The 21,986-nt window shown below is 37.1% G+C and overlaps 1 protein-coding gene across 9 annotated transcripts in view; it reads right to left on the bottom strand.

Moving 5' to 3' along the window:
* EML5 (EMAP like 5) overlaps nt 1–21,986 on the bottom strand; it is a 209,581-nt gene that overhangs the window by 66,064 nt on the left and 121,531 nt on the right. For 8 of the 9 annotated variants that reach the window (XR_008513154.2, XM_024231451.3, XM_054530353.2 and 5 more), the window contains exons 18-21: nt 19,376–19,578; nt 18,311–18,422; nt 16,098–16,225; nt 10,593–10,734 (exon numbers count right to left, since the gene is read on the bottom strand). Coding sequence is in view for 8 of the 9 variants with exons in the window: in XM_024231451.3 (XP_024087219.1) it covers nt 10,593–10,734; nt 16,098–16,225; nt 18,311–18,422; nt 19,376–19,578 (585 nt within the window). In the remaining variant the exon portion in view is untranslated. The remainder of the gene's footprint in view (nt 1–10,592; nt 10,735–16,097; nt 16,226–18,310; nt 18,423–19,375; nt 19,579–21,986) is intronic. The other variant, XM_054530352.2, reaches the window with a different exon arrangement.

The following is a 21,986-nucleotide window of genomic DNA, read 5'->3' on the forward strand; positions in this document are numbered from 1 at the left end:
ACAAACCTGCACATCCTGCACATGTATCCTGGAACTTAAAATAACATAAAATAAAAAAAAATTTTAAAGCCACATCTGCCCTAACGGCATACGAAACTAGTCTTGCACCTGAACCTCCTAGACAAAACTGGAATTCACGAAGGGACGTACATTAATTGTACTCATTATAGTACTAGCTTTCAAATTTTTACGTTAATTTTAGGTTCCAAAATACTCATAGTGATAATCTAATACCATTATTTCCAAATTTTAAAAAAATCTGATCACTGAATCATTAGCATCCAGATTTGTAAACACGGGTTATATCGTTTTTTAAAAAATTTTCTTCCCTCAAGTTTCACAGAGATAATAAAGGTCAACTAAGCAAAACTAATACTGTGAGAATAATTCTTACTCTAGCTTGAAGACTTTTTGAACACTGGAATATGAACACAGTATTGGTTTCCTAGAGGCTGTAACAAATGACCACAAACTGTGTGTCCTAAAACAACAGAAATCCATTCTCTCACAGTTCTGGAGACTAGAAATCTGAAATCAAGATGTTGGCAGAGCTATGCTCCATTGTGAAAGTTCTTGGGAATAATCCTTCCTTGTTTCTCTCTAGCTTCTGGTGGTTGTAGCAATCCTTGGTGCTCCTTGGTTTATAGGTACATCACTCCAATCCTCTGCTTCCATCATCACGCTGCATTCTCCCAGTGTGTCTGTGTTCCTATATCTTCACATGGCCTTCTTATAAGGACATCAGTCACTGGATTTAGAGCCCAACCAAATCTAGTATGCCTTTGTCTTAAACTGATTATACCTGCTAATACTCTATTTCTAAATGAGGACACATTCACAAGTACTGGGGGCTTAGAAATTCAACATATCTTTTGAGGGGGACACAACTCAACTCACAACACATACAATAGTAATTAATTATAATTTCCTTCTACAAATAATAAATTTAAAGACAATGTAACCTGGAAATGTTTTCTTTAAAATAAATATTATAGCTTGCTATCAATAAAGGGGCTATAGCCAGGCATGGTGGCTCATGCTTGTAATCTTAGCACTTTGGGAGGCCGAGGTGGGCAGATCACTTGAGGTCAGGAGTTCAAGACTAGCCTGGCCAACATGGTGAAACTCCATCTCTATTAAAAATACAAAAATAAGCCAGCCATGGTGGCGCATGCCTGTAGTCCCTGTTACTCGGGAGGCTGAGGCAGGAGAATCGCTTGAACCCAGAAGGCAGAGGATGCATTGAGCCGAGATCATGCCACTGCACTCCAGCCTGGGTGACAGAGCAAGACTTTGTCTCAAAAAATAAAAATAAAAAATAAAAAAATAAAGGTGCTATAGTCCCTACAAAAAAAAAAAACTTTCAAAAAAATGTCCTTGAAGCCATCAAACAAGAGATAGTATTATCTGATGATACAAGAGTCACAGGGAATTTAGAACTGGATTATACTTATCTTTTCACCATTACTCAGACTAGTGTATAGAATAGTGTATAGTATAGTGTAGTGTATAGTAAGGGCCTTTTGGGCTATTGGAAAAATTTGCTCAAAATTAATTATTTTCAACTCAATAATAATATCATTAATAAACTTTGCTCCTTAAGGTTGCTTTAAAAGAAACATCAATTATTTTATTTCAGTGTTTTATGCTGAAACTTTCTTCATTTTATGAAGTATTTACTTTTAATAATTTACCAATAATTAAAATACTGCACAGCTATACTCATATTATGATTTTGTCTTTTTGTATTTCTATATACTAAACATTAAATTATATATTTAGTTTCACTAATTTTTACTTTAAATTTTTTTGACTCATGAATATCTTTTTTTTTAATTTTATTATTATCACACTTTAAGTTTCAGGGTACATGTGCACAATGTGCAGGTTTGTTACATATGTATACATGTGCCATGTTGGTGTGCTGCACCCATTAACTCGTCATTTAACATTACGTATATCTCCTAATGCTATCCCTCCCACCTCCCCCCACGCCCCACCCCCCACCCCCCAACAGTCCCCAGAGTGTGATGTTGCCCTTCCTGTGTCCATGTGTTCTCATTGTTCAATTCCCACCTATGAGTGAGAACATGCAGCGTTTGGTTTTTTGTCCTTGCGATAGTTTACTGAGAATGATGGTTTCCAGTTTAATCCATGTCCCTACAAAGGACATGAACTCACCCTTTTTATGGCTGTATAGTATTCCATGGTGTATATGTGCCACATTTTCTTAATCCAGTCTGTCGCTGTTGGACATTTAGGTTGGTTCCAAGTCTTTGCTATTGTGAATAGTGCCGCAATAAACATACGTGTGCATGTGTCTTTATAGCAGCATGATTTATAATCCTTTGGGTATATACCCAGTAATGGGATGGCTGGGTCAAATGATATTTCTAGTTCTAGATCCCTGAGGAATCGCCACATTGACTTCCACAATGGTTGAACTAGTTTGCAGTCCCACCAACAGTGTAAAAGTGTTCCTATTTCTTCACATCCTCTCCAGCACCTGTTGTTTCCTGACTTTTTAATGATCACCATTCTAACTGATGTGAGATGGTATCTCATTGTGTTTTTGATTTGCATTTCTCTGATGGCCAGTGATGATGAGCATTTTTTCATGTGTCTTTTGGCTGCATAAATGTTTTCTTTTGAGAAGTGTCTGTTCATATTCTTTGCCCACTTTTTGATGGGGTTGTTTGTTTTTTTCTTGTAAATCTGTTGGAGTTCATTGTAGATTCTGGATATTAGCCCTTTGTCAGATGAGTAGGTTGCGAAAATTTTCTCCCATTTTGTAGGTTGCCTGTTCGCTCTGATGGTAGTTTCTTTTGCTGTGTAGAAGCTCTTTAGTTTAATTAGATCCCATTTGTCAATTTTGGATTTTGTTGCCATTGCTTTTGGTGTTTTAGACATGAAGTCCTTGCCCATGCCTATATCCTGAATGGTATTGCCTAGGTTTTCTTGTAGGATTTTTATGGTTTTAGGTCTAACATTTAAGTCTTTAATCCATTTTGAATTAATTTTTGTATAAGGTGTAAGAAAGGGATCCAGTTTCAGTTTTCTACATATGGCTAGCCAGTTTTCCCAGCACCATTTATTAAATAGGGAATCCTTTCCCCATTTCTTGTTTTTGTCAGGTTTGTCAAAGATCAGATGGTTGTAGATACGCAGCATTATTTCTGAGGGCTCTGTTCTGTTCCATTGATCTATATCTCTGTTTTGGTACCAGTACCATGCTGTTTTGGTTACTGTAGCCTTGTAGTATAGTTTGAAGTCAGGTAGTGTGATGCCTCCAGCTTTGTTCTTTTGGCTTAGGATTGACTTGGCGATGCGGGCTCTTTTTTGGTTCCATATGAACTTTAAAATAGTTTTTTCCAATTCTGTGAAGAAAGTCATTGGTAGCTTGATGGGGATGGCATTGAATCTATAAATTACCTTGGGCAGTATGGCCATTTTCATGATATTGATTCTTCCTACCCATAAGCATGGAATGTTCTTCCATTTGTTTGTATCCTCTTTTATTTCCTTGAGCAGTGGTTTGTAGTTCTCCTTGAAGAGGTCCTTCACATCCCTTGTAAGTTGGATTCCTAGGTATTTTATTCTCTTTGAAGCAATTGTGAATGGGAGTTCACTCATGATTTGGCTGTTTGTCTGTTATTGGTGTATAAGAATGCTTCTGATTTTAGTACACTGATTTTGTATCCTGAGACTTTGCTGAAGTTGCTTATCAGCTTAAGGAGATTTTGGGCTGAGACAATGGGGTTTCTAGATACACAGTCATGTCATCTGCAAACAGGGACAATTTGACTTCCTCTTTTCCTAATTGAATACCCTTGATTTCCTTCTCCTGCCTAATTGCCCTGGCCAGAACTTCCAACACTATGTTGAATAGGAGTGGTGAGAGAGGGCATCCCTGTCTTGTGCTGGTTTTCAAAGGGAATGCTTCCAGTTTTTGCCCATTTAGTATGATATTGACTGTAGGTTTGTCATAGATAGCTCTTATTATTTTGAGATACATTCCATCAGCACCTAGTTTATTGAGAGTTTTTAGCATGAAGGGTTGTTGAATTTTGTCAAAGGCCTTTTCTGCATCTATTGAGATAATCATGTGGTTTTTGTCTTTCGTTCTGTTTATATGCTGGATTACATTTATGGATTTGCAAATTTTGAACCAGCCTTGCATCCCAGGGATGAAGCCCACTTGATCATGGTGGGTAAGCTTTTTGATATGCTGCTGGATTCAGTTTGCCAGTATTTTATTGAGGATTTTTGCATCAATGTTCATCAAGGATATTGGGCTAAAATTCTCTTTTTTGGTTGTGTCTCTGCCAGGCTTTGGTATCAGGATGATGCTGGCCTCATAAAATGAGTTAGGGAGGATTCCCTCTTTTTCTATTGATTGGAATAGTTTCAGAAGGAATGGTACCAGCTCCTCCTTGTACCTCTGGTAGAATTCGGCTGTGAATCCATCTGGTCCTGGACTTTTTTTTGTTGGTAAGCTATTGATTATTGCCACAATTTCAGAGCCTGTTATTGGTCTATTCAGAGATTCAACTTCTTCCTGGTTTAGTCTTGGGAGGGTGTATGTGTCCAGGAATTTATCCATTTCTTCTAGATTTTCTAGTTTATTTGAGTAGAGGTGTTTGTAGTATTCTCTGATGGTAGTTTGTATTTCTGTGGGATTGGTGGTGATATCCCCTTTATCATTTTTTATTGCGTCTATTTGATTCTTCTCTCTTTTCTTCTTTATTAGTCTTGCTAGCGGTCTATCAGTTTTGTTGATCTTTTCAAAAAACCAACTCCTGGATTCATTAATTTTTTGAAGGGTTTTTTGTGTCTCTATTTCCTTCAGTTCTGCTCTGATTTATTTCTTGCCTTCTGCTAGCTTTTGAATGTGTTTGCTCTTGCTTTTCTAGTTCTTTTAATTGTGATGTTAGGGTGTCAATTTTGGATCTTTCCTGCTTTCTCTTGTGGGCATTTAGTGCTATAAATTTCCCTCTACACACTGCTTTGAATGTGTCCCAGAGATTCTGGTACGTTGTGTCTTGGTTCTCGTTGGTTTCAAAGAACATCTTTATTTCTGCCTTCATTTCGTTACATACTCAGTAGTCATTTAGGAGCAGGTTGTTCAGTTTCCATGTAGTTGAGCGGTTTTGAGTGAGTTTCTTAATCCTGAATTCTAGTTTGATTGCACTGTGATCTGAGAGACAGTTTGTTATAATTTCTGTTCTTTTACATTTGCTGAGGAGTGCTTTACTTCCAACTATGTGGTCAATTTTGGAATAGGTGTGGTGTGGTGCTGAAAAAAATGTATATTCTGTTGATTTGGGGTGGAGAGTTCTGTAGATGTCTATTAGGTCCGCTTCGTGCAGAGCTGAGTTCAATTTCTGGGTATCCTTGTTAACTTTCTGTCTCGTTAATCTGTCTAATGTTGACGGTGGGGTGTTAAAGTCTCCCATTATTAATGTGTGGGAGTCTAAGTCTCTTTGTAGGTCACTCAGGACTTGCTTTATGAATCTGGGTGCACCTGTATTGGGTGCATATATATTTAGGATAGTTAGCTCTTCTTGTTGAATTGATCCCTTTACCATTATGTAATGGCCTTCTTTGTCTCTTTTGATCTTTGTTGGTTTAAAGTCTGTTTTATCAGAGACTAGGATTGCCACCCCTGCCTTTTTTTGTTTTCCATTTGCTTGGTAGATCTTCCTCCATCCCTTTATTTTGAGCCTATGTGTGTCTCCGCATGTGAGATGGGTTTCCTGAATACGTAACATCTTAAGAAATAAAATAGTTATTTAATTACATGCAATTTTTTTGGTAAAAACTCTCCAAACAGCATACTGTCATTTTCTTCTAGTATTACAACCATATCTCAGGAGAAAAACAGAGAAACCTTTTTTTTAAAATGTGTCTGGCAATAAAGACTTTATGAAACAAGCTTATCTATCCTGGCCTGGGTTCTCCATAGAGGAGGAAAAATCATACTTGAGAATTCACAAACACAGGGTGGCTTTCATAAACCTCAAATTCAAATTTATACTAATTACATGATTTATGTAATCCCAATTAAATAAATTTTCAGTGGTTCTCGATGGTAGCACCCCAGACACCTGAAGAGAGAAACACAAAATCTCTAGCTTTCAAATTTTTATGTTAATTTTAGGTTCCAAAATACTCATAGTGATAATCTAACACCATTATTTCCAAATTTTAAAAAAATCTGATCTCTGAATCATTAGCATCCAGAGTAAACACGGGTTATATTGTTTTTCAAAAAAATGTCCTCAATCCCGACATCATGGGATTCCCACACCCTCGATCCAGACATCATGGGATTCCCACAGGTAAAGTCCAATCAAACATGAACTTACAATACAAATTTAAAATGCACAAGAAGATGGACCACTAGGAGGGAGTCAGCAGAAAAAAAAACAAAAACCAAAACAAAAAAACAAGAAAACATCCAAAAGAATGGTAAGAAAAACACAGCATAATGAGATCCTTGGAGATAATTAGATTTTATATTCTTTATCTGAAATGGGTAGTTAAGATTAAAGATAGAAAAGAGTAAATCTAAAATATAAACAAGAAGTATGATGTTAAAATATCTCAGGCAAACTTGAAAACAAATAGAAGTTATAAAAATGACAATTATCAAAATTAACTAATGGGTAGGTTAAAAAACAGATGGGAATGAACTGCTATAAAGAGAATTAAAAACTAGAATAAAGATCTGAAAAAATTACACAGATGCTACACAGAGACAGACAGAAAACATGAAATGAGCAAGACAAGGACTAATAGTGCAGAATTAAAAAACAGAAAGTTCATTTTAAACTTGGAATTGGCCGGGGGCCGTGGCTCACGCCTGTAATCCCAGCACTTTGGGAGGCCGAGGCGGGCAGATCATGACGTCAGGAGATTGAGACCAGCCTGGCCAAGACGGTGAAATCCCGTCTCTACTAAAGATACAAAAATTAGCCGGGCGTGGTGGTGGGTGCCTGTAATCCCAGCTACTTGGGAGGCTGAGGCAGAAGAATCACTTGAACCCAGGAGGTGGAGGTTGCAGTGAGCCAAGATCACGCCACTGCACTCCAGCCTGGGCGACAGAGCGAGACTCCATCTCAAAACAAAAAAACAAAAACAAACTCAGAATTGATTATAATTAAAACTTAAATCTGGAGGATGTAAGTTTTTAACAGAAACTTTCCAATATGTTTGGCCAGGAGCAGTGGCTCACACCTGTAATCCCAACACTTTGGAAGGCTGAGGCAGGTGGATCACCTGAAGTCAGGAGTTCGAGACCAGCCTGGCTAACATGGCGAAACCCCGTCTTTACTAAAAATACAAAAAATTAGCCAGGCGTGGTGGCAGCCGCCTGTAATCCCAGCTACTTGGGAGGCTGAGGCAGGAGAATAGCTTGAACCTAGGAGGTGGAGGTGGCAGTGAGCCAAGACTGCGCCATTGCACTCCAGCCTGGGCAACAAGAGCGAAACTGCATCTCAAAAAAAAAAAAAAAGAAACTTTCTAATGTCATTCTATAAAGTGCAAAAGGCTGGCAAAAATTTAGAAAGCATTTACTTCATGAACATTAAGAATATATAGGTCGGGCATAGTGGTTCACGCCTGTCATCCCAGCACCTTGGGAGGCCAAGGCAGGCGGATCACTTGAGCCAGGAGTTAGAGACCAGCTTGGGCAACATGGTAAAATCTCATGTCTACACAAAATACAAAAATTAGCTAGGTGTGGTGGTGCATGCCTCTAGTCCCAGCTAACTCAGGAGGCTAAGGTGGGAGGATCACTCGGGCTTGGCACGTAGAAGTTGCAGAGATTGTACCACTGCACTCCAGCCTGGGTGACAGAGTAAAACACTGTCTCAAAAAAAAAAAAAAAAAAAAAAAAGAACATGTTGCCATTTTTATACTTCTTTAACTGGTTGCCATAAAATTGAGTTGTTTGCTAGAAATTTTCCTATGACAAGCTACTTTAACTATAATGAATTATTTTTTATAAAATGTTAAGTCTCAGGATGATAAATGTACATTCATTTGAAGAAAACAGTATTTGCTTATTGAATGATTCAAAGAGATAACTATGTTTTATAATATTTCATCCAGCATGACTTCGGTAATCTTATTATAATTAACCAGTATAAAACCACACATAGCCCTTTTAAGTTAAAATCCACCTGTTTTCCTCTTGAATCAGTGATGATAAAAATTAAAATAAAGGTGAATATACGAGTATATATATATGTTTTTGACACAGGGTCTCGCTTTGTCACCTAGGCTGGAGTACAGTGGCGTGTTCATGGCTCATTGCAGCCTTGGTCTCCTGGGCTCAAGCAGTCTTCCTGCTTCAGCCCCCAAGTAGCTGGGACTACAGGTGCACGCCACCATGCCCAGCTAATTTTTGTATTTTTTTGTAGAGACAGGATTTTTCCACTCCTGAGCTCAAGCAATCTGCCCACCTCGGCCTCTCAAAGTGCTGAGATTACAGGCGTGAGCCATCGTGTCTGGCCCTCACAGAAGACTATTTAAAAACAAAAATACAGAATCATGAAATTTCTGAACAACCTAATGTAAAGATCTTGTCCTAGAAGGAGCCACTAACACTAGCAATTTTTCAGTACTGATACAAGACATACATCCACAGATTCGGGAAGCACAACAAATCCTAAGCAGCACACACAAATTCAGAGAAATACATGATGTTATTAAACTACAGAACTGCAGAATAAAGTAAAAGAGAAGTGGAAACAAGAAGAATCATATCTTTCAACCAAGAACTCCAGAAGCAGTTGTATTAGCATTTAAGAATGAGAGTAAACAATCAAAGTATGTTCAGACTAGTGGTATAATAAGGTCAGGGTGGTTGTAACAGTTTACTCTAAGTGGCAATATGCTGCCTATAACTTTTAAATAATAATAATATAACTGAATAAAAATTAATCTGCTTTTTAGGAACGGTGAAGTCAGTGATAAAATACTCTTGCTGCTGGGATAGACCACTCCCACCATTCTGCCCTTGATAAACCACTGATTCAGACAAAAGAAGCTAAGTAAATTTCCAACAAATCTTTTATTAAAGAAACTCTAAGGTAGGAAAAAGAAAATAAAAGTAAAAAGTATGATATCCAAGAAGAAAAGGTGAACAAAGAAATGTATAAGCACAAAAAACCCTGAATAAACAATGTCTGAATAAAACAATAATAATGACAATTGAAGAGGGTTGTGAGGGTAAAAAAAAATTCAATGCTGGACATCAATAACTAAAAAAGGGGAGGACAGTGACCAGAGTTCAAGTGTTCTAGAGACTGTGATAAACTTTAGATTTTTAGTTAAGTTTATACATTAAAAACTGTAACTCTAAAAGAAGAGAACAGACCATGACTTTTAAGTCAATAGAAGAATTACAATTCATGCTACCTAACGTCAAACTGGCCTTTACTGTGGTTAGATAATCCTTTCCTTCATCTGTTGATGCTATTTTTTATATATATATATATTTATATTTATATATAAATATATTTATACATTTATATATTTATATATAAATATATTTATACATTTATATATATTCATATATAAATATATATTTATATTTATATATAAATATATATTTATATTTATATTTATATATTTATATTTATATACATTTATATTTAAATATATATATTTTTTAAGACAAGGTCTCATTCTGTCCCCCAGGCTGGAGTGCAGTGGCATGATCTCTGCTCACTGCAACCTCTGCCTCCCAGGTTCAAGAGACCCTCCCACCTCCACCTCCCAAGGACCTGGGACTACAGACATGTGCCATCATGCCTGGCTAATGTTTGTATTTTGTGTAGAGACAGAGTTTCGCCATGTTGCCCAGGCTGGTCTTGAACTCCTGAGCTCAAGTGATCCTCCTGCCTCGGCCTCCCAACGTGCTGGGATTACACACTTAAGCCACCGCGCCCAGCCTTGCTATCATATTTTTTAGTTAACTATTCCCAGCTTTTGCAACTAGCACTCTTCCTATAGTATCCTCATCCTATAACATTCCTTGCCACTTTGCTGAGAAACTCAAAGCTGTCCAATATCTTCAACTACCCTAGGTTAATAGTAACAGCCTTGCTCCTATAATTGAGCCTTGCCCATCTCTCTACCCTGACAGCTTCATCTGCCTCCTACAAATGGGCTCGGTTCTATTTACAATATCCTTCCTCAACTGTCTACCCTCTTAGTTTTTAGTTCTTTTTTGAATTTTTTTTAGTCCCCACCATGCCTTAGAAAAGTTTCCAGTTATAAATTATGTATAATCCACAGTCACAAAGGAGAGAAAAACTTAGCTTCTGTTTACCTTCTATATTCTTTATTCAACAAGTTATTGGAAATTTGCTCACTTTAGGCATGATGATAGGAAGTCCCATAAAGCCAAGACTGAGTACAATTACGTTTCTCTATGTGGCACCATGAGCAAGTAGACACTGAATAAATATTTCAACATATTTAAAGTCTTTTTAAAATGTGCCTAGTTTTGCTTTCTTGTATTTGTAAAGGTTAGAAAACTGTGAGAGCTTAATCTACGTTCAAGTCTGAGAGTCTCTTACCCTTTTTCAGCTTCCGGACAGCCAACATACAATGACTAGGAGAGAGATCCCATATTCTTAAGGTTTTATCCTCGCTTACAGTAGCACAGATGGGCAGATAAGGGTGTGTAGCCAAACCCCACACCTCTCCTTCCATGTGTCCCTATAAAGAAAACATAGGATCAATTTAGTGTATGTGTGTGTGTACTTATACAAAGTTTTATTTAGAATAAAGCTAAAGATAACATTCAATAATATATGATAATAGGATACTGAATAGTGAGTAAGTCTATTAAAACTTTTCTGTTTATCTTTGGGAAACACAATAAAATACCTCTGTAACAACTTTAGCTCCGCAGTTACAATATAGTCAAGCTACAATTAAAGTTAGCTTATAATCCTAAAACACTCTCTGGGTGGAGAGAATAGGAATTGGCTGCTCTGGAATGTTAATAATTGCCACACAGGAGGTACTTTCCTGCATGAGAGAGTGAGGAGCTCCACAGACCTGCTCACCAGTGAAACCAGTAAAAATCAATTAAAAAAAAAAAAAACACAACTATTCAAAGTCTCTGAAAATAGTTCCAAGGAGATGCAACAAAGGAAGGAACATTTACTCAAGAAAATCTCTTAAAATGTGTTAAGAACAGTGAGAGTCTACGGTATTTAAACTGAGATCCATTCCCTTCCTCCCTCCTCATCTGGTTGGAAACTCCGTGACTGATGCAACCAAGAACATTAGGCTCTCTCTCCGCACAGCTCGCGGTCAGAGTGCCATCTTCCCAGGTAGGGCAGGATGTCAGCATTTCTCACCCTGCCCTCAGCCTCCTGTTGCTGAGTCTAAATTCTTGTTGAGCTCAGCTGACAGGTGGGAGATAACTTCTGCCCAGCCCCTCCTCCAGATGGAGGCTCTACTTCGGATGTGGTGCCTCTGAGAATAATGGGGTCCTGGTGGTAACCCAGGAACAGCTGAGACTACTGTCCCCTCTCCCCTTACCAAGTACTCAGGGCCTAAGGCCTGAGATACTCAAAGATAAGGATTCCATTGACCTCACTCTCAACTCCAGAGCCCTGGTTCAGAGATTCTGCCTGGAGGGAGAGGCAATCCAGAAAACCAGATAGCTCCTAATCTCTTCTCAAAGGAACTGACTTCATTTACAGCAGAGTGTGAAAAAGCTCATGCATAAGTATGTCTCAAAAACAGTGAAAATTGTTTTGAAAATTTCTTAACTATTCTTCAATATTTTTTCTTCTATATGGTTTTTAATATCTTTCCAGAATCTGTAAAAAATCTAATAAAAAGTAATTGGGAGGAGACTGGTAGGCTCACTGGAAATATAGGCTAAACCATAGGCCAGCTAGTTTGTCCAAGAGAACCAGTAAACTCTCAGAGATAGCTGGGAGGAGCCCGCCTGGAGTCAGAAACAAACCTCAAACATTAACCTTGGGAAATATCCCTTTAAAGGAGCCTGAATTTGATTGGTTTAGCCTGTGGCACAATTTATACCCAAGGAAAATGTTGAAAACAATAGAGCAATAAGCTAGCAATTAAAGGAGTTTAACAGTTGGGTGTGGTCAGGGAAAGAGACAAAGATGAGGGAACCCTTCCTGAATTACGTTATACAGCCATTATTACCCTGATATCAAAGCCAGACAAAGATATCACAAAAAACCAATATCTCTTATAAATACTGATGCTAAAATCCTCAACAAAATACTGGCAAACCAAATCCAATACATATAAACATTAGATATCACAACCAAGTGGGATTTACCCCAAGAATGCAAGATTGACATAACATCAAAAATCAATTAATGTAATACACTACATATCAACAGAATTAAAAATGAAAAACACATGATCAGCTTAATAGATATAGAAAAAGCATTTGACAAATCCCTCCCCATCTATGATGAAAATGCTCCACAAATTTGGAATAAAAGGGTAGTAACTCCTCAACTTAAACTTAGTAAGGAGCATCTATGAAAAACCCAGTTTTTTATACTCAATGGTGGAAGACTAGATGCTTTCACTCTAAGATCAGGAACAAGACAAGGATGTTCTGTTCTCACCACTTACATTTAACAGTGTACTAGAGGTTCTAGTCAAGACAATTGGACAAGAAAAAGAAATAGCAGGCATCCAGATTGGACAAGAAGAAGTAAAACTATGTGTATTTACAGATGACATAATGTTGTACACAGAAAATCCTAAATAATCCATTATAAAACTATCAGAACTAACAAATGAGGACAGCAAGTTTACAGGTTATAAGGTTAATGTACAAAATCTACTGCATTTTGATACACTAGAAATGAACAATATGCAATCAAAATTAAGAAAACAGTTGTATTTATAACAGCATCAAAAATAATGAAAGTTAAAAATAAATTTAACAAAATGAGTGCAAGATCTGTACACTGAAAACTACAAAACACGCAGAAAAAGTTAAAAGAAGATCTAATTAAATAGGGACCTATCCCATGTTCATGGACTGAAAGACTTAATGTTAGGATGGCATTACTCCCCAAACTGATCATGGAATAGTGTTGCTACAAACATTGTACAGTTTTTGTTGTTGTTGTTGTTGTTGTTAATATATGTAAACATTTCTGTAGGGTATACACATTCCTATACTTGTAATTACTATCATTTTATAATATTTTTATTTCTAGCATAGAGAGTTTCTCAAAGCTTTCTTAACTATTCTTGAATATTTTTTCTTCTGTATGGTTTTTAATATCTTTCCAGAATTTGTGAAAAATCTAATTAAAATTTTGATTGTGATTAAATTTATATAACTTATTTTATTCTTTAGTAAAATCTTACAGTTTTCTTAACACAAGTCGTGCATATTTTTAGCTATATTTATTCCCAGTTATTATATTTTTTGTGTTTTTTTTTTTTTTTTTTTTTTTAAGAAATGAGATCTCCCTCTGTCACCCAGGTTGCCATGCAGTGGTGCAATCATAGTTTACTGCACCCTTGAACTCCTGGGCTCAAGTGATCCTCCTACATTAGCCTCCTGAGTAGCTGGGACTACACATGTGTGCAAGAAAACCCAGCTAATTTTATTTAGAGGTGTGGTGGTGGGGGGCTCACTATGTTGCCCAGCCTGGTCTTGAAACCTCAGCTTCAAGTGATTGTCCCACCTCGGCCTCTTGAGTAGCTGGGATTATAGGCATGAGCAACTGCACTTGGTACAAGTAGCATTTTATTTTTATTTATTTATTTATTTATTTATTTATTTGTTTATTTATTTATTTATTGAGAGGGAATCTTGCTCTGTTGCCCAGGCTGGAGTACAGTGGTGCAATCTTGGCTCTGCAACCTCTGCCTCCCAAGTTCAACCAATTCTCCTGCCTCAGCCTCCTGAGTAGCTGGGATTACAGGTGCCTGCCACCATGCCCGACTAATTTTTGTATTTTTAGTAGAGACGGAGTTTCACCACATTGGCCAGGCTGGTCTCGAACTCCTGACCTCATGATCCACCTGCCCCAGCCTCCCAAAGTGCTGGGATTAGAGGTGTGAGCCACTGCACCCATCCGGCAAGTAGCATTTTTAATATCATATTTTCTAACTAGTTATTGCTAGTATATAGAAACACTATTGATTTTTATAAGTGGATTTTGCATCTAATCACTTTACAGAACTCTTTAATTAGTTCTAATAATTTTTCAGTTTATTCCCTTGATATTCAAGGTATAGGGCTATAATATCCAGAAATACCAACACTGTTGTCCATTCCTTTCCAACACATACATCTTAATTATTGTTTTGTTTTACTGGATTGGCTAAGACCTCACACAAAACGTTGGACAATAATGGTGTGATCTGGTATCCTTGTCTTGCTTCCGATCTCAAGAAGATAATAAGACATTTGAAATCTTGAACTCTACAATAAATACTAAAAACAATGGGACATTTTAAACATTTTTAACTGGGAGGCCAAAGCTTTGGCACTTTAAGTTCCTATGTAAGCAAACCAAAGCCCAATGTAAACAGTGAAATGAAACTAGAGACTATGCCAATCAGAATCTGCAACTAATCTGCAACTAATCTCTAAGTAAGGTCTTTCCACTCTAACCAATCAAGTACATTTTCTTTGTCTTACTTCTGCACTCAGCCTATAAAATCTCACTGCCCACACTGCTACAGCAGATCTCTCTGAGCCTTTTCCAGTGCTGAGTGCTGCCTAATTCATGTTTTTTTTTGTTTTTTGTTTTTTTTTTCCTGAGACAGGGTCTCGCTATGTTGCTTATACTGGGCTCAAGCAATCTGCCCACCACAGCTTCCCGAACTCCTGGGCTCAAGTGATCTGCCTGCCTCAGCCTCCCAAAGTGCTGGGATTACAGGCATGAGCCACCATGCCGGCCCTCTCTTAATGTGCAGGTAAACTCTGTTAAATTTATTTTGTCTAAAGTTTTTCTCTTAACAGACATTATTTGTGACTTCTAAATCTTTTTTCAGTTACGAAACTGTGTTTTTAATAATTTCATATTTGGATTCATCTGTAAAAGCATACTTGTGTTAATATTTTCCAAGACATCACAAACATGTTAAACACCATGACCCCATCATCTTTTTACTTCGAAGACATATTATGTAAGTGAAATTAAACAGTAAGACACCAGTTAATTTAGTATGTAACACTTTGTCATCCGTTTACAAATTTTCTGTGACCCATCAAAATGTTATATTAACATTAAAGCATGTTCTCCCCTATGTGTGCTCATTGGTGTCATAACAGTGAAGTGGGGGTTGCAGGAGAAATAAGTCTGTGCTAAGAAAATTCTTTTTCAGGGTAAAAAGGCAAGCCAAAGTTAGGTGTTACTATATAGAGTTGCATAAGGACATTTTTTCGTCAGGATATATCCTGTTTCATTTACTGTTTTATCGTGTTATTTCCCTATTTTCCAGAAAAATATAATACACAGAAGAAATATAAATCTAAAAATCAAATCCACCATTCCTGATGGAAATGTTAAGGATCATATAACCAGCACCTAATCCTGCTATTTAATTTTATATCTCTATCACATAATTTTTATATTTCTGGATTTTTGTTTTATTATTTACATCTTTTCACTGATATTTAATTTTCAGTAATAAAATTTTAGCATACATTCATACATTCATTTTTATTTTTTCTTAGAAACTTAAGAATGGCCTAATGAAGAGTTTCAGAGAAAAATAATTGCCTTAGGTGCAACAAATACACCTTACATAAATAAAATTTAAAACAGACTGGGTTAAATTAATTACAACTGGTTTTTCTTTTCATTGGTCCCTTATTTTGTGATAAGAAATTACTCAAAATATTGGCAATTATTCGATAGAAGAATATGTATATTTACTGATACCCAATCATTTCATTATAACCAAATTAAAATTTTTTCTGTATACATCAACAAATATTTCCCTAATTTAACATTATTTTTCATCACTGTCAACTTTTGGCTCTTATATATTGAAATAATCAATTGTATGTAAAGAAAAAAAAGCAAAGTAGCATTTAAAATTACCTGAACCAGAAGTGTTATTGGGCCACTTTTATCCACTTCTAGTATTTCACCATTCTTTGTGCCAACTAAAATATGACCATGTCCTAATGATATGGCACGTATAGATGGATTATCTTCCAAGAGAAGACCTGAAATGTTAAATGAAGATGTTCTTTTAGACATACAGTTACCATAATACAACGGTGTATATATTGCCAATTAAGCTATTTTGACAGTGAAAATCACATTACAAGGTTTTCTCCTGTATTTTAAGTATTCTAATAAATGTACTATGTTAACCTCAATCATTCAATTTAGTAATCTCTAAATAAGTACCACCTATGTATTATAAGTCTATGATTCTATTCTCAGATTCCCTCCTACCATTCCAACAACTATTGGTTTACCTCTTCTTATATTAGCCCTTCCTTATCCATCTCCTGCCCCTCTTAGAGTATTTACAATATTCTTATTTGTAATTTTAATTCAATTCAAGATACATAGTCAGCCCTCAGTATCCTTGGGGGATTGATTCGAGGACAACCACAGATACCAAAGTCTATGGATGCTCAAGTTCCTCATATAAAATGGTGTAGTATTTGCATATAACCCACACACATCATTCCATATTTTTTTCCTTTTTTTTTTTTTTTTAAAAAAATAGGATGGGGTTTTGCCATTTTGCCCAGACTGGTCTCAAACTCCTGGGCTCAGGAGTTCCACCCACCTGGGCCTCCCAAAGTATTGGGATTACAGATGTGGGCCACCACGCCTGGCCCCCATATGCTTTAAATCACTTTTAGATTGCTTATATCTAGTACAGTGTAAATGCTATGTAAATAGCTGTTATACTGTATTTTTAATTTATATTATTTTTATTGTTCTATTGTTACTTTTTATTTTTCTCTCGCATATTTTCTATTTGCAGTTGGTTGAATCTGAGGATATGGAACCCACAGATACAGAGGGCCAACTATATTTATTTATGTCTACTTGTCCTAGGGAGGCTTCAGCAACATATTAGTAAAGATGATAGACTCAACTCATACCCTTACAGAGCATACAGTGAGGAAAACAGACCCTGTGTTAGGGGCATATTGAAATAGGAGCACATAGCAGTGGAATCTAACTTTTTTGAGAGGAGATGAGGGTGGGGGAAATCATCCTAGAAAAAATCAGGTTTGATATTTGAAAAATAAGTATGTTGTCAAGTAACTGGAGGGGGCAGAAGGGAAGAGGAAGGACATGTTTTAGGAAAAAGTAAAAACAGGTAGAAAGGCCCAGAGGTCAGAGAGAGTGTGGTGCCATGCCTTAAAGGAAGAAATGCACTCAAAGACGAGTTAACGGGTGCAGCACACCAACATGGCACATGTATACATATGTAACAAACCTGCACATTGTGCACATGTACCCTAGAACTCAAAGTATAATAATAATAATAATAAAGAAAATGCACCCTCTGGGCCCACAGCCCGGAGGATGGTCGGCGGACAGGGAGTTGGGCCTGATGCTGTCCTTGCACCCTTCCTCCTCTTCAAAAAAAAAAGGGAGGCCAAGCACAGTGGCTCATGCCTGTAATTTCAGTGCTTCGGGAGGCCAAGTTTAGAGGATCATTTGAGTTTGAGACCAGCCTGGACAACATAGAGAAACTCTGGCTGTACAAAAATTTGAAAATTTGCTGAGTATGGTGGCAGGCGCCTTTAGTCCCAACTACTCAGGAGGCTGAGGCAGGAGGACTGCTTGAGTCTAGGGGTTCAAGGTTTCAGTGAGCTATGATTGCACCACTGCACTCCAGCCTGGGCAGCATAGCAGGACCCTGTCTCTTAAATAAATCAACCAATCAACAAACAAATAGCAAAGGGAAAAAATGCCTGAGAGGCTACAGAGGCAGGGTCAACAAAATGCCAAGGTGAAACAAAATGTGAAAGTTGCACACAAGTTCCTGACTGGTGATAAATGTGATGTTCACATGGAAATTTTCTTTGGAAAATTAATCTTAAAATTAGGATTCATAATCTTGTATTTCACTAATATTTTACCATGTGTATCATAGAAAATAGATTTTTGAAAAGATGGCAATGATTCTGGTATCCAGTTAAGTGATTTCTTCCACTTAATGCTGATGCCCAACAAGACGGAAAAATATATGCCATGTGTTCCACCTCAGTGATCAAGCATATTAATGAGCAATTAATCTTTTTTCCTATAAAAAGCCCCACTAAGTCTCAAATCACCTTTAGATCCTGGGGCCAATGCAGCTCTTTTTATAGCATAGGTCTTGAGACATCTTTCAAAAGAGTCATCCCAAAGAGCTACTATACCATCTTTTCCTCCAGTTACAAACCCCTATGAAAAAAAAAAGGTTCAAGTTAATAAAGATCTAAATATTTTTTTAAATAGTAACCTTTTTTCCTTATATTGAAAACTTCTAGAAAAAAGAAAATAGTCAAAAGTTACAGCTTGGAAAGAATAGGAATTAGCATAAGAATCCATTGTGTTTTTAAACCGTCTACATGGAATCTGCAACAATATTTACAGTGACTCTAAACATTTTACTTTTAGATAGGGCTTTAGAAACATAGTTTCTAAAATCTGTAACTATAAGTTAGATCACCACTCTCAGAAAGTTACATATATCCTCCTGGAGTCTACATAATAACCTCATCCTTAAAAAGAGAAAACAAAAATGGTAACTACCTGATAGGATATGGTGATTATATATAAACAGTCGATTTTTGACACATAGTATGAGCTTAAGAACATGAAGTTAAATTAAAAAAAACAAAACAGAACAAAAAAAAAAACAACAACAACAACAGCAGACCTGGCTGGCACTGTGGCTCATGCCTGTAATACAATACTTTGACGGCTGAGGTGGGAGAATAACTTAAGCCCAGGAGTTGGAGACTACCCTGGGCAACATAATCTCTACCAAAAAATTTTTAAAAATTAGATGGGTGTGGGTGGCACTTGCCTGTAGTCACAGCTACTCATGAGGCTGAGGCAGGAGGATTTCTTGAGCCCAGGAGCTGGAGGCTGCAGTGAGCTATGACCACACCACTGCGCTCCAGCTTGGGTGACAGAGTGAGACACTGTCTCAAAACAAAACACTGCAGACCTATTTCATTCTATGTTCGGGAGTTTGAAAAGAGAAACAAAGAAAGGTCAAGATGACCCTAGCCCACAGACTACTGCTGGATAGTCCAGGCAAGTAGAAAGGCAGTGTTCCTTTACTTCTTAAAATGCTCTACACTCCAGGACAAATTATGTTTAATTTAAAATCTCTTTAGGTTACTTACTTTTTCCAATGCATGCATACTGAACACTGGCCCATCATGCGCTTTCACTGTTTTTACAAGAAAGATGTCTCTCCAGATACACACATCTCCTGTGGATGTTCCAGAAAAAGCCATCTCTTCAGTCCATCCATACACTGCACACATCATTGTGTCATTTTTCCCCAGTGTGCCTATGTAGCCTTTTCTTCCAATCAATCCTCCCCCTAGTTCACAAAAAATATTATGAAAGTACCACTTTCAAAATGTACTCAATTATAAAGAAGCAAAGTTTCTTTTCTACTGTTGTTGTTGTTGTTTGAATAGAAAGGCATGCAACAGTAAGGAGAACTGAAAACTACAGGTGTCTCAATCAGTGATGTGGGTAACACCTTGCATAGCTGCATTTAGACCATAACTTTTTAGATAAACAAAGACCTGGACCAAGTCTGTTTTAATCAGCCCTTAGCACTTTCGATGTTTTTTAAAGTTTTTATTATGACATATTTAAGAATACAAAAAGGCATTTAAAAACCCCAATACAATGAATGCCTATATATCCACTGACCTACAAAAAGATCCCAAAGTAACTGAAATGTCATGCCAATCTTATCTCCCTTCTTCACCCTTTACTATTCTGAACGTGATACTGATTATTCTCATGCATTCCTTTACATGTAAATATTTGTGAATTTTTAAGCAATCTCATATTTTTTTCATGTTTTAAATTTTTCTGAAAATATCATCCTGTATGTATTCTTTACAATTTGCTTTATTCACCAATGATTTGTTATAGATTTTTTTACATGTTAGAAAACTCACTTTCATAACCATATAGCATTCCATTATATAAATATACCATGGCTTATCCATTTTCCTATTAATGGAGATTTAAGTTACTTCCAAGTTTTTGCTATTAAAAGCAATGCTGCTTTAAACATTCTTGTAAAGGCCTCTTCTATACAAGTGCAACAGTTTCTCTAGGAATGCCTGGGAGTAGTAATAGGGTAATGTGCAAAAGGCATAGCATATAGATCAGAGAGGGATCAGCTCTTGCCAAACAGTTTTCCGAAGTTTGTATACCAATGTACGCTCCTACTAACAGTGAAAATAATTCCTTGTTTCTCACCTTTGGGAACAGTTTGTGTTGTCACACTGGGGAATACGAAACACCAACGGAATTTTATTGTGGTTTAAATTTGCATTTCTGTGAATATTATGCTTGATCATATTTTCATATTTTTACTGGCTATCATTACCTATTGATATCTCTTCCCCATTTTTCCCAATTGGACCCACAAATTCCTTCCTTCCTTCCTTCCTTCATTTAAGAAATATATTAGCTGGGTATGGTGGTGTACGCCTGTGGTCCCAGCCACTTGAGAGGCTGAGGCAGGAGGATAGCTTGAGCCTGAGAGGCAGAGGTTGCAGTGAGCCATGATTGCGCCACTACGCTCCAGCCTGCGTGACAGAGCAAAACCCTATCTCCAAACAAAAAGAGAGAGAGAAAGAAAGAAAGAAAAAACAAATATACATGCCAGGCACTATTCAATGTACCAGGGATAGACTTATGAACAGAACAGGCAAGACAACAAAATTCCCTAGAGCTTCATGGTGAGAGACAGTCAATAAATGTAACAAGTAAAATATACACTGTGTTAGATGATGATGGGTGCTTTGGAGAAAATAGAAGCATAAAAAGGAGATAGGAAGTGGGAGGAGTCCATTTTAAGTAGGATGGTTAAGGTAAGCCTCATCAAGAAGGTGTATCTAAATGAAGACTTGAAGGAGGTAGCAAGAGCAAGCCATGCTAGAAGAGTGTTCCAGGCAGAGGGAGTAGCCAAGTGCAAAGGCCCTGATACAACAACATGACTGAAATCACTAAGTAACATCCAGGGAGACTAGTATGGAGTAGCAAAGAAGGGGAGACAGTAATGGGAAATGGGGTTGGAGAGGTCAAAGGCAGTACTGCAGGCCATTGTAAGGATGGCCTACTTTTGCTTTACATGAGATGCAAAACATTTGAGTAGTGAAATGACAAGATCTGGCAACTGATTTATTAAGAGGTTCATTCTGACTTCTGGATTGAGAATAGATACAAGGGAGGTCAAGGATGAAAGGAGTTAGAAGGCTATTTCAATCATCTGGGCAAATGGTAAAGGTGGCAGACCAAAGTGATATCATAGAAGATGACGAAAAGTGGTTAGATTCCAAATGTATTCAGAAGACTGTCTTTTCTCAACATAGAAGGCAGAGTCATTAGTGACCTTATAAGAGCAGCTGAGTGGAGTGGTGAGGGGAAAAAAACTAGATTAGACTTTTCTGAAGAGAAAAAAAGAGAACATAAATTGCAAATTGAAAGTAGGAACAACTGTTTAGAGGTGGTTTAGCATAGAAGTAAGATGACAAATTGATCAGCAACTGGAGGATAAAGTGGAAAAGGGTTTTGTGTCACTTATTTAAGATGGAGAAATCACATCACACTTGTATGCTGAAGGGAAAGTCAGTAGAGAGGAAAACTGATGACACAGTAGAGAAAGGGTAGAAGAGTTAGAGTGACATCCTTGAGTAGATGAGAGAAAGAATCTAGTGCACAAATGGAAGAACTGGCCTTTACTAGAGGGCAAACTATCTT

Source organism: Pongo abelii, chromosome 15 (genome assembly GCF_028885655.2).
Source record: "Pongo abelii isolate AG06213 chromosome 15, NHGRI_mPonAbe1-v2.0_pri, whole genome shotgun sequence".
NCBI lineage: Eukaryota > Metazoa > Chordata > Mammalia > Primates > Hominidae > Pongo > Pongo abelii.